Raw genomic sequence first — 12,993 nt, 5'->3', positions numbered from 1 at the left:
TTATCTTTCAACCCCTCATGTTTCCACAACTTAATGAAATATTCCCCGTTTTTGTAAGAAAATTAAATAAATATAAAAATACATCTATATAAAATCAAAGACCTTGATGATTTTAACAAACAATTATGTTTCCAAGTTACTTCTTGCTAATAAATCCATTTTGTCTCAGGGGCATTTTGTCTCAAGTGTTTTTGTAGATCATCCACGCGATTTTTAAAGTACATGGTTTTGGATTTATTTGGGGCTTCATCTCTTTAATAATAATCATCATCACCATTGTTAAACATAAAAATCAAACAGAGTTTCGGGAAGACAATCGTGATACTAGAAACAAATATTAAATATGCATTGTACGGTCAACTGGTCATTATGGATAAGTGAGGGTTTTAGGTTAGGTGTTATTTTTTGTTACATATGGGTCATTCCAGAATGGGAGGACATTTTGGCTTCCAAAAACAATCCTTATTTTTTCACATTTTTCTGCCATATATTCATCAACAATAGGTAATGAATGATAAAAGACTTGATTCGCTCAGCTTAGATCAATGGTACAATTTTCATACATGATTTATTTGGTGTTTACAACATCTGTTTCTGTAATTACAGTAAGAGTGTAGCAGGTAACAGAGTTGCAAATCCGGGCGACTGTTCGCTTTCTCTCAGGAGTGAAAGGTGGCTTTTTAGCTAGCTGTTACTGCTGACCAAGAGACAAATATACTTATGTAAATGAGCAAAGAAAATTTGAAATCAAGAATTGTCTTATTCTTTTCATATGCACACCAGGTTGCATGAGGTGGCATATACTTATGTAAATGAGCAAAGAAAATTTGAAATAAAGAATTGTCTTATTCTTTTCATATGCATACCAGGGTTGCATGAGGTGGTGAGAGACATTCAATCATGGCTAACTATTTTATAAAAAGGAGAAAAATAGAAGAGGGAATATTGCCTTTGCCCTATCCATTCTTTTGGGAAACTTTTTTTTTTTTATGATCTCAAGTCCAGCGTCTCATGTGAGTCGCCGCTTTCCTCTTCTGTGGGACACATGTTCCATGAATAATCATTATTATTTAAAATATTATGTTTATTCAATGTTCTCAGAGTTACAAGAGAGCAACAAAACAAATAATAAAAAATATATACAATTTAAAATACAGCTTTACTGTTATATTTGAGATTCAATTTGGTCATTACAAGAGGAAAATGCATTTCAGGGGATACTCCAGACTTATGTGGTATTTTAAAAACTAGCATTTTTTTCCTCTTCGTTTTTTTATGTTTGGTCAAAGGACAAGAACATATACTAAATGGTTCCCCAATTCTGGAATGACCCATACATTTGTAATTAAATAAAATAGGCCAATTAAATACAGCATTCAAGTATATGGTATATCTATTTTTAATGCTTGTACGAAGATAATGATGCTGATTTTCGATTGACTCCTTCAGAGAGGCATTCATGTGACAGTATGAATGTACAGTACTGTATTTGTTTATATTGTGCTTGAGTTGTACAGTACTGGACAGTGCTGCAGGGGGTCATATTGATAGAAATTCATCATGTAATACATTTTTACTTCAGTATAGACTAAAACCACAAAAATATGACTGAATTAAAATAAAATATATTTCCTTATGAAGGCACACCGGTCAAGCGCGAATGCGATTGATCGTGGCAGGGGCTGGTAACGTCTTATAAACAACGTATCCCACAATCCTCAGCGGTGTAACATCTCGACCAATAGGGTAGCCGCGTTGATGAGGCGCCTTGTCTGACTTCATTTGCTTTTATTTTGCGGCTCTGACAAATTCAGCGAACTCATCTCGGGTAGCCGCGTTGATGAGGCGCCTTGTCTGACTTCTTCATTTGGTTTTATTTTGCGGCTCTGAAAAATTCAGCGAACTCATCTTGCTTCTATTTTCTAAATGTAAGTTGTCACAGTACGACACGGTCTCTTTCGGCGTGACCATGTGTCCATTTGTCGCGTTCGGCACTGTGACAGAGTTCCGTACGAACGACGAAGTTAGCGCGGACTAAGTTGCCTTGATAGCTAGCTAGTCGCTAGCCCAGCTCTTTTGCAACAATGTCCAATCTTCCTCAGAATAATTTGAAGGAGCAGCTGGCGAGACACAGCACCAGCGCCCAAAGCAAGATGTCTTTGGCTAAACCTAAATCGGGGTAAGTGGAAGAATTTGTCCCCGAGTGTGTCACTTGCTTATCGCACGATTTAGCTTCTAGCATTAATAATTGTCGGCGTGCAAACCTGATCGTAAACTCTGACGTCAGAGGCAATGAATATCGTGTCACTTTTTCTTTTGACGATAATTAGAAAGCATCCTCGTCAATATATGCTTAGAGTATGTTGTGCACACTGCGGTGCTCTTTGCTAATGTCTGCATAGGTGTGTGCATTCAAGCAGTGTTTCATGTAGCCATTGTCACAGCTAGTGTCATTGTATTAATCGTTTGTTAATGCAATAATAACGCCATAAACTGTCTATTTGGTTCTGTGTGTTTGACATTTTTAATCAATTCAAATCCCTCCTGTTGATATTTCAGGCCATTTTCTTTTAAAAAGAAGTCGCCATCAGGTACAAACTTGGTGGAAACCCTGAGCAAGGTAAAGAGCCCAAATGTTTTGGCAAGCAGGAATGTCAATGTCCCTAAGACCAATTTGGTGACTCAGCCTGTTGTGATGTTTTCAAACAAGCCCGAGACTGCTCAAAAGTCCAAAATCAGCAACTTCTTCTCTGTAAGTTCCAAAGACAAATCGGACATCAGCCTGTCGTCATTGGCGTCTTTTGGCAAAGTGTGTCCATCTACACCCAAATTGGACAGACCGGGAATGAGTAACAATGTCAGCACTCCCGTAAATTTGGATGCATCACTTGGAATCCAGCTTGACGACTGGGACGATTTGGATGACTTTGAAACTTCGACCAAGGCAAAGAATACCTCCTTGAATGAAGACGTAAACAAGACTGACTGCAGGCCAGTCACAGCTGAAAGGAAAACAGAATCCATAGGGGGGCAGTGTCATCTAAAAACAGATGAAATTCAAGCAATGCCAGATCAGACTGAAGTCCAACAACCAGCAGAGAGTGAACCAGAAGATTCTCCAATAAACATACCAAGAAGACGCCAGTCGTCTTATCAGAAGTCTGTTGTTAGTGAAAGCGAAGAGGACAATGATGATGTGCCCATGACAGGTAACACACTTTTTCCTGCAGTTCCATTTTTGCATTTGTGCGTTACAAATGGAGATCACGTGGCTTCTCTTTTGTCCCCACTTAGATGATAATAAAAAATGTGTCGATCCAGAGTCTATTAAACTGGATGTCACCTTGGAGCCTGAAGATGACCTCGATTACATCCCGCCATCTCCAGAGAGCTACTACAGCAAATCTCCTGTGGAGTCCATGTGAGCGTTTTTTTTTTTTTTTCCTCCCCTAAGTTGTTTTTTGACTTCACTTTGGAGAGAGTTTTCATGGTGGAGTTTGTATTGCTGTCGACATTAGGTGCACCTGCAAAATGTACTGAGTTCTATTCCTAAACTTTCATAATTGTCAGTGGGAATTGTGATTATTGCACATAATCCTGACCAACAATTTTAGATTATTTTCATTATATGCTCATGCAATTTGCCTTTTAACACCAGTATGTTTCACCAGCATTCTCGTCACACCCTTACCGTAGTGCCATCAATATGTCGCGATTGATTTGTTATTCTTTTGAACAGATCCAAGCCATGTTATACTGAAAACAAGGACAATAATGTGCACTCCACTGGCTCAACCGTGACACCCCGTCAAGCCTCTGATGAGCATTCAACAGACAAGAAAAGTGAGCGCGTCTGACATCGTTTGGCATCGTTCTTTGTCTTCATTTGTTTTTCCTTGTGTAAAATTCCCTTTTGCATTTTTTCCCCCCCCTCACAGATGACGAACTCTATAGCATCATGGAGTGTATTTGTGCTCTGGTGGATACCATCCCTGAACACGAACTCATCGCTCTGTCATGTGGAAACGAGCTCCTGTTGAAGAGGGCTCAAAGGTGGGTGCGATTCCACTTTTCTTGATGACATTCCATCACTGCGTGACTACACTACTGCGCCTCCTTCTCCCCCTCCAGGAAGAGGATTCTCATTACCGGCGGTGCCGCCTTGCTGAGGACTCAGCAGCCTGACAGCACTGTGCTTTCTGAACCCAGCTTGAAAGACAAATCTTGCTCCGATTTCTCCAGCAGCTTTTTACCCACTGTTTCAAAGAAGACTTCTCAGATCAGGAGATCCTCCGTCATCTCTGTGGACTGTGACTCCGATCAATCTGACAGCCTTATTAAAGAAAATGCATCAGGCTGCAACAATGGCTGGAAATCCGCTGTGGAAATTGAGAGCAACTGTAATTCTCCGTCAAGCCACGGCATCTCCAACACACCTCACAATAACTCCGGTGTCGAGAAGACCGTCATAGATTTGGACTGCGAAGATCATTCCTTCTTGCCAAAGAAGAAGACGGAGACTTCAGCGCAGATTCAGTCCACTCCAAATGTCACAGCAGCGGACAACGTTGACCTTGATGACTTTTTCATCGACAACTTTGACATTGATGACTTGAACGACTCTGACATGCCCGACTACTTCGATGAACCGCCAAGATCGGCGGCGGCGCCGCTAAAGACGCCCATCGCCGCCCCAACGGCCGTGAAAGAAGGTGGGCCGAGCAAGTCTTTATGGGAGAAGAAACCTGCGATGCCCGCGCCTCCACTCAACCCTGCAAAGATTTTTTCTGCTGGTGAGTCACTAAGAAAGCTATAAAATTGTTGTTTTGGTAAAGTTGACAACGTTTTTTTTCTCAATTCAATCCACTGCAGAACCCACGTTCCGAAACCCGGCACACGACCGTTTCCGAGGTTTCAACTTCTCCCACTCGCAGGAAATGACGAAGATCTTCCACAAGCGCTTCGGTCTCCATCAGTTCCGGTTCAATCAGCTCGAAGCCATTAATGCCGCCATCCTCGGGGAGGACGAGTTTGTGCTCATGCCCACAGGTTTGCACCTCGCGGTATTATGATGATGCCGAGAGATGTGGATCGCCGTCAGATGGCCGCCCCTAATGGTGACGTGTGCTTGCAGGTGGCGGTAAAAGTCTGTGCTACCAGCTTCCTGCCTGTCTGACACCGGGAGTCACTGTGGTCATCTCGCCACTCAAATCTCTCATTGTGGATCAAGTCCAGAAGCTCACTTCTTTGGATGTATGTTTACCTGTTGGCCACGTTATTACTGCGGACATTGGTTACTTCGACGTTCACACGAACACGCACCAATGTAAAGCGGTTGTAAGGACAAAGTTGTGCATGGTGCGATCATAACATGAGGAAGGTGCTAAATGCAACGCTTAGTGAGCTTAGCTTGTTTAATTTTGCGTTTTGGGGGATTTTTTTTTTTTTTTTTTTTTTTTTTTTTTTTTTTTTTTTGGGGGGTTTTTTTTTTTTTTTTTTTTTTAAGAAATATTGTATCTTGGCAAAGCAGCAGACATATGATACTGTGCCAACATCTGAGTTTATTTTTATTTATTTGTTTTTCTTTGTTTGGAGAATATTCCTCCATATTAGAAGACAAATTAAAAAAAACAACTTGAAAACTAGAAGGAATGCCAAGTATTGAGTATGACCCCCGCCCCATCCACAAGAAACAGCAAGACCATACTTGTCTCCAACCTTAATAGAATGGCACCCTATTCAGTTGATGTGGTTATATTTAGAACATTCCAACAAGTTATTGTTTTATTAATTTTGTTATGGAAACAACCAAATTTCGGCAGATTGTGCTCATTTTTGAATGCAAGCATGAACAGTTTGGTCTGGCATGGTTTTATTCCTCTATCTTCAAATGGCATCCACCTTTACGTAAAATTCTCCCCTTTAATTCAGTCCCAATGTTTAAGGATGCTTAAATTACATTCTTTGTTCTCTTCAGCCCAGAGAGAAAGGCCGCATGAGATTCCACAAACTGCAGAATGTACAAATAGCACTGGACTTCCTCAAGCACCGGCAGGTAAAAATATATAATATTTAATCTACGTAAAATTGGAAGTGTTTGCCTCATAACTTTCAGATGATTGTTTTTTGTCTGTTTTTTTTTTTCTTTTTTTCTCTAGGTCAAGCTTGTTAACATCAGAAATGATGACATTGCAGATGGGAACCCCAAGTTGACCCTTGGGTTAATATGGACCATCATCTTACACTTCCAGGTCTCCTCCGCTGTCAGTGTTGTGTTTTATTATTTTATCGCTCCTCCATCTCTGGGATCAGCGCATATCATCTGCCTCTTCCCAACTCTTTGGAACCAATCAGAATGGACCTCCTTCTGCCATACTGCTCTCAGAGAATATACTGTATCTCCATATTCAATTCTTACCACAATCCGAGAAGTCACCATACCATACTAACGCAGCATGAGAGGGTGTGTGAGTATTTGGTGTGTTGTCTTTTTTTATTTTGGGTTTTGGGGGGTTTTTTTTTTTTTTTTTTTTTTTTTTTTTTTTTTTTTTTTTGGGGCGGTCTTTCACTGGCATCTGTGATGTACCGAGCGCTGTTGTTCTCGTTGCTGTTTTAGATCCCAGCGACAAGCCTTTCTGGTGATAAAAGTGACAGCGAAGCAGGGAGGATCTACATGCAGCTCTCTAGGAAGGAGCCCATCATTAAACTCCTCTACGTCACACCTGAAAAGGTGATGCTTTTCTGTACAACTGCAACTCACTAAAGTAGAATATCATTCAAGTCCATTCAGTTCTAAAAGTGGAGCTTGTACTGTAAATTATATAGATTCTGAAATCATATAGATTTATAATTTCAGTGCTTACCGTCTATCTTACAGCAAATGAACATCCGGAATTCACCGTCTCAAAAAATGTAAATATATTTTTCAATACAAAAATTAAAAAATATATTTTGGGTTCAGTAATTAGTGAGGAATTGGCTTTCTGAAAAGTCTTTTCTGCTTTGAATAAATCTGGATAGGTGAGGTCCACTTTTTGAACTGAACGACTGAAAGAAACCATCCTACAATATTTTTTAAGAAGTGGATGTACTAGCACAGTATGTTTGTTGAAGCTCTGTCAAGTGTGTTGGCCGCTGTGACTTGACACGTGTTCCCTCTCCATCGTCAAGGTCGGCGCCAGCAACAGGCTGATCTCAGCTCTTCAGAATCTATATGAGCGAGGGCTCCTGGCTCGCTTTGTCATCGATGAGGCTCACTGCGTCAGTCATGTGCGTGGCTCCTCTCAAACACACAAAACTGACCCCCGCCAGCTGTCTCATTAACCAAGCGACCGTCAATGTTGCAGTGGGGACATGACTTCCGTCCGGACTACAAGAGGCTGAACGAATTGCGTCAGAAGTTCCCTAAGGTGCCCATGATGGCCCTGACTGCCACGGCAACCCCGCGCGTGCAGACGGATGTCTTGCACCAGCTCAATATGACGCGCCCTCAGGTGTAAGTGTTTTTCGGACTTTTCACTTTTGAGTTGTGCTTTTGGCGTCTCATTCCTCTCGTTTTGCGTTTCCAGCTTCACCATGAGCTTTAACCGAGCAAATCTTAAATACGCCGTGCTGCCCAAGAAACCCAAAAAGGTCGACGAGGACTGCGTCACTTGGATCAAGAAGCACTACCCACGTAAGTAATTGACAAGTCCAGGCAAGCCGTGTTTATCGCGCAGCATATGTTTCAGATCCACCTGCAACCAATGAAAATGCTCGATATACGGAGCCCATATCAAAAATACATTTTCGGCATGGGCGGCTATCATACGACGTGACTTTGAGTAAACGGGGAATAAAAAGACTCACTTGTGCAGTTGGCCAGATAAGAGGCAAGAAATGCTAAGCTGTTTATTTTTCACTCCCAGTTGAAGTTTAATATAAAACTGACACACGGAACGAAAATGACCACTGTAACTACGGTTCTATGAATCCCAGAGTGTCCAGTCACTCAGCGCTGTAAAAGCTGGCGGTCAGGAGGGATAAAAAAAGAATGAAAATTCCACGTCCATGTGTTTAAACACCAAAATCTTCAACCGAGCCATTTTATTTTGTTCAGCAAAAGTAGACGAGCTTAACGCAAGCAATACAAAATGACAGGCCAAGGGAATTAGCATAGAGAATAAATCCTTAAAGTGCAACTTTGACACACACGGAGCAGCAACACGCATCAACAGACTATTCGACAATACATTTAACGTGACTGTGTACTGTAAAAATCCATAAAACATGATTGCAAGCAAATTTTGTGTTCTGGGGGCGTGAAATAGGAACTGCAATGTACTGGTGCTCCACTGTCCTTCCTGTGGTACTCCTGCAACGGCAAACTGTTTCCTCGCTGGTTTTGTTGTAATCTCCTCGTCTATCTTGCAGGTGATTCGGGCATCGTGTACTGCCTGTCCCGAAACGACTGTGACACCATGGCCGAAAGCCTACAACGAGCCGGCTTGTTGGCGCTGTCCTATCACGCCGGCCTGAGCGACGGCGACAGAGAGTACGTGCAGTCCAAGTGGATCAACCAAGATGGCTGCCAGGTGAGCTTGCTTGTCGCTCGCCGACGTCATCGCAGACCCCGTTTCCTTACAGTGTCACCGACGCCCATCCTCCTCCCCCGCCAGGTCATTTGTGCCACCATTGCTTTCGGCATGGGCATCGACAAGCCTGACGTGCGCTACGTGATCCACGCCAGTCTGCCTAAATCCGTCGAGGGCTACTACCAAGAGTCGGGGAGGGCCGGCAGGGACGGGGAGATCTCTCACTGCATTCTCTTCTACACCTACGCCGACGTGCATCGCATCAAGAGGATCATCAACAGTACGTGACGTCAACAACATGAATTCTTTTGACTCGAGACCAAGTTGTTCCCTGCTCTGAAACTGCCGTTGCCCCTTTTTTCTCATGACAGTGGACCGGGAGGGTGACAGAAACACCAAGGCCACTCACTTCAATAACCTGCACAGCATGGTGCAGTTCTGCGAGAACATGATGGACTGCAGGAGGATTCAGCTGCTCGCCTACTTTGGGGAGATGTCGTTCAACAGGGGCTTCTGTAAGGAAAACCCCGACGTCGCCTGTGACAACTGCAGCAGGCCAAATGTAAGACCATCCGGTTATTTGTATGGATGGATGGATGTTCATGTTCAAACATAAATATATATATTGTATTCTTCATCTTCACTGAACTTGTTCAGACATGCTGCTGACCCTTGGAGCTCCCTCACCTTTTGACGGAGTTGAAAGTTAAAAGTTCGTATTGTTTTAAAAAGTTTTGACGCCAACGTTTACCCTTCCCCTGAAAACGATCTGCTCCAAATATCGGTTATCAGCCCCATTGACCACTAATAATCAGTATCGGCCAAGAAAAAAACAACAAAAACAGGCTATCGATCATTTCTTTTTAAATGTTATAAAATCTGTGTTGCATAACCGCTTGGCGTTTGCTTGTCTGTATTAAATATACACAGGAATACAAAATGAGGAATGTCACTGACGAGGTGAAGAACATTGTGAGCTTCGTGCAGGAGAACTGTGAGAAGGTTGGCGCCAAGTTCGGCCGGACCGCGAAACAGAGCCGCCTGACACTCAATATGCTGGTGGACATCTTTGTCGGTACGACGTACTACTACCTCGCCAACATGTCTGCCTGGTGCATATTGTTGCACTAGATAATAATGCCCGAGGCGGGGGAAAAAAATTGTCTCTCAGGTTCCAAAGCTGCCAAGCTCCAGACAGGCATGTTTGGGATGGGAGGATCTTATTCCAGGCACAATGCAGACCGCCTGTTCAAGAAACTGGTCCTGGACAACATCCTAATGGAGGACCTTTACATCACCAACGGCGGCCAAGCTGTGTCTTATATCTCCGCAGGACCAAAAGCTCTCAACCTCCTTTCCGGACACATGCAGGTCACGTGTCCTGCTCGGCGGGATCCGACAAACGTGCCGTATTACGCGCAAAGACAAAACCTGACGCCGCGGTCTCATTACAGGTAAACTTCTACGACACGGAAAGCGCTTCCAGCTTCAGGAAGAACAAAGCGGTGGCCAAGAATGTCTCTCAGAGGGACCAAAAGGTGCAGGAGTGCCTCAAGGAGCTGGTGGAGCTCTGCAAACAACTGGGGAAAACCTTCGGGATTCACTATTACAACATCTTCTCCACCGCCACTTTGAAAAAGTTATCTGGTAATATTAAAATGCTGTCACGTTAGGGGTTTTGGATTTCATTGGGAAAAACTGACATTATTTGAACATAATTATGATATTAGTAATTATACCCCACCAGGAGATAAAATGGATTCAAAAGCAGCCATCTGCAACTCACCCTTAGAGATTGAGCCACCTTTTTCAAGTTAATGCTGAGAGGCGAGCGGCTTTTTTCCCCCTCCTCCTTGGCTGAGCATACTGGAGAGCGGAAGAGTGAGCAGTTACGCGCGCAGGAGGGAGAGAGGAAAATTAGAGAGTAATGCTTTTTTGCTGTCGATTAATGTGCATTGTCCTTTAAAAAAAAACAAAAAAAAACATGGTGCCAGCAGGTCCTGGTTAGCCCCAAGAATGACATGAGTAGCCTGTGGTGCTTTTTTTAAAAGTAGCAAACCAATGATGGCACACTGTGACTTCCTAAAAAGATGTCATACAGAAGAAGATTATTAATATTTATTTTTAACATGATATGATAATGTTATAATGCATCAACTATTCTATCATTTGTTAGGAAAAAAACAAATTGTGGAAAATGCAGTTTTATTTACCAGAGCTCTGATTTTTAATTTTAAAAAATGTTGCTCACGGTTAGCACACCGTCAGAATCTATTAACAGCCCGTACCCAGTGGAGAGACAAACTTAGAATTTTGAGAAGGTCCTAATGTTGTTCAGCCTGCGTTGTTCGTGGAAGTTACGACAGTCTTCGACACATACTGCGTGCACTTCAACTTCAGGTGCATTTTTTTTTTCAATTCAATAATCCTGAAGCCATATGAATATATATCCCCCGATATTAACTTTTTTTTTTAATTTCCTATGAAATAGTCAAGTATTTACCACCTGTAATTTCCTGAACATCATCTGCAGAGAGGCTGTCCTCCAACCCAGAAATCCTGCTGCAAATCGACGGTGTGACCGAGGACAAATTGGAGAAGTACGGCGGGGAGGTGATCCAGGTCCTTCAGAAATATTCCCAGTGGGAGAATCCAGGTAAAAGACTCCACGCTTCCCGGCGCTTGTTCTCCGCAATGTGGCTTTGCTGCTCGTCATTCCTGCCTGGTCTGTTGGGAAATTGGACAATTTCACTTCATTGTTCCTGAAATCTAAAATATCTACGCCAGTAACAAACAGAACAATGAGATATTCTTACACGAGATGAGTTGATCTTACCTAATAAGTTCAAAACATTTATGTCAAATAAATCTATGATTCGTTTGTTGTAATGGAGATTAATTTATTGTTGTTTGTTTAAAAAAATACATGGGAAGACGACCGTGGGAAAAAAAATTGCGAATTAAATCGCAATATTGAAGATTCTTTTTCAAAATTGTTCAGCTGTAGTACCTTGGCGGCTTGGCATGTGACATGTGAGTGTCTGGACGCGAGCTGTGGGCAACATAAGATTCCACCCAAAAAATTCTGTAATATAGTGGGAGAACACTGTGTACCTCTTTATGACACTTTGATTTATTTTTTGGGCGTGAGCTTTTCTTCTGTGCCTCAGCCCAATAAAGTTTGGGGAACCAACAATTTTACGCGTGTCATTCCCAGTGGAGCAACAGGCCGAGGGTGGTGGTGAAGACGGCTGGATCGACACAACTCGAGGCCGCTCGGGTGTCGACGACGAGGACAGTGACGGCGACGACTCCTCTGCTTACTTCCGAAGCCAGAGCGCGCATGGGCAGAAGAGGAAGAAAATGCCTTTCTTCAAATACAACAAAAAGAGAAAAGGCTACGGAGGCGCGGGTTCCAACTCTCGAGGGTGCGTTGTGTAACTTCTCATCGGTTCCAAATCAACTTCATTTGCCTCAAATTGTTGATGTTTCTCCATCAGCCGAGGCAGCAATAAACCCTGGGCTTCCAGAGGGGGAGCCAGAGGTGGTTCTCAATCTGCCGGCCGAGGGTCCAGAGGTGCGACAGGTGACTCGTCGTCAGGAAGGACGCCGGGTTTCATGGCGATGCCCACGCCGCAGAACCAGCGACCTTTTCTCAAGCCGTCCTTTTCTCACATATAGTGCGCCGTTGCATTTACACTACACCGTTTGTAATATATGATGTTCAAAGTGTACATTGTTGGAATTCTATTTTTTCTTACTGATCCTTATTGCTCCTGTAAATATATATTAAAGATCATGAAAAAACCGAGCACAGCTTTATTCATGTACAGGTAGTTTAAATGTAAAAAAAATAACGTTTTTCTTGAGTTAAAGTTGTGTCATGAAGAAATCATTTCAACTATACAGACTAAAGCCCGTGTCTCACTGAGCGTCGAGGTTTTGGCGAGTCTTTGCTTACAGCCAGAATGTCGATGTTTCGTTCAAGGTCGCTTTTAAGAACAGAAACAGTCGGTGCACGTTTGGCGAACGTTTCCGCGACTTCTTTGCGACCTTGAATGAGCCCTGATGAAAAATCAACATTCCGGTCAAAAAAGATTCAACTTGTTAAATAGTATATAGTCTAGTAAGAATTCTAATTGATTGTTCTTAATGCAAATTGGAGCTACAGTCATGACATTGATTAGTTAATGTAGGTTTGGAAACTTGAAAAAATATTACACCTCAGTGTAAGTTAAAAAGTAATTTTTTTGTGTGATGAAAGTCATTTAAAATATTTTCAGAGAAAAACTGAAAACGGTATCATGAATAAAGTATTTTCCTTAAAAAAAATGTAATTTTTACTACAGTTTTACTTTTCCAAGATAGTCAAAATTTAACAAGGTAACAGTCACATTTAAAAAAGAAAATTTCACAATTG

General features: G+C 42.3%; 1 protein-coding gene across 1 annotated transcript; it reads left to right on the top strand.

The window, feature by feature from the left end:
* The first annotated feature begins 1,832 nt into the window (after positions 1 to 1,832).
* On the top strand, positions 1,833 to 12,382 carry blm (BLM RecQ like helicase). The gene is made up of 21 exons (XM_019895588.1): positions 1,833 to 2,179; positions 2,560 to 3,209; positions 3,295 to 3,421; positions 3,740 to 3,843; positions 3,939 to 4,053; positions 4,132 to 4,793; positions 4,873 to 5,049; positions 5,135 to 5,253; positions 6,617 to 6,730; positions 7,171 to 7,269; positions 7,347 to 7,495; positions 7,569 to 7,675; positions 8,413 to 8,573; positions 8,658 to 8,853; positions 8,945 to 9,135; positions 9,504 to 9,648; positions 9,745 to 9,944; positions 10,028 to 10,220; positions 11,107 to 11,229; positions 11,791 to 12,001; positions 12,074 to 12,382. The coding sequence occupies exons 1-21, from the start codon at positions 2,085 to 2,087 to the stop codon at positions 12,252 to 12,254; spliced, it is 4,119 nt and encodes a 1,372-aa protein (XP_019751147.1). The 5' UTR covers positions 1,833 to 2,084; the 3' UTR covers positions 12,255 to 12,382.
* Positions 12,383 to 12,993: the final 611 nt, after the last annotated feature.

Source organism: Hippocampus comes, unplaced genomic scaffold (genome assembly GCF_001891065.2).
Source record: "Hippocampus comes isolate QL1 unplaced genomic scaffold, H_comes_QL1_v1.1 scaffold570, whole genome shotgun sequence".
Taxonomy (NCBI): domain Eukaryota; kingdom Metazoa; phylum Chordata; class Actinopteri; order Syngnathiformes; family Syngnathidae; genus Hippocampus; species Hippocampus comes.
The sequence above is the reverse complement of the archived record's forward strand: the minus strand, read 5'-3'. Positions and strand labels throughout refer to the sequence as shown.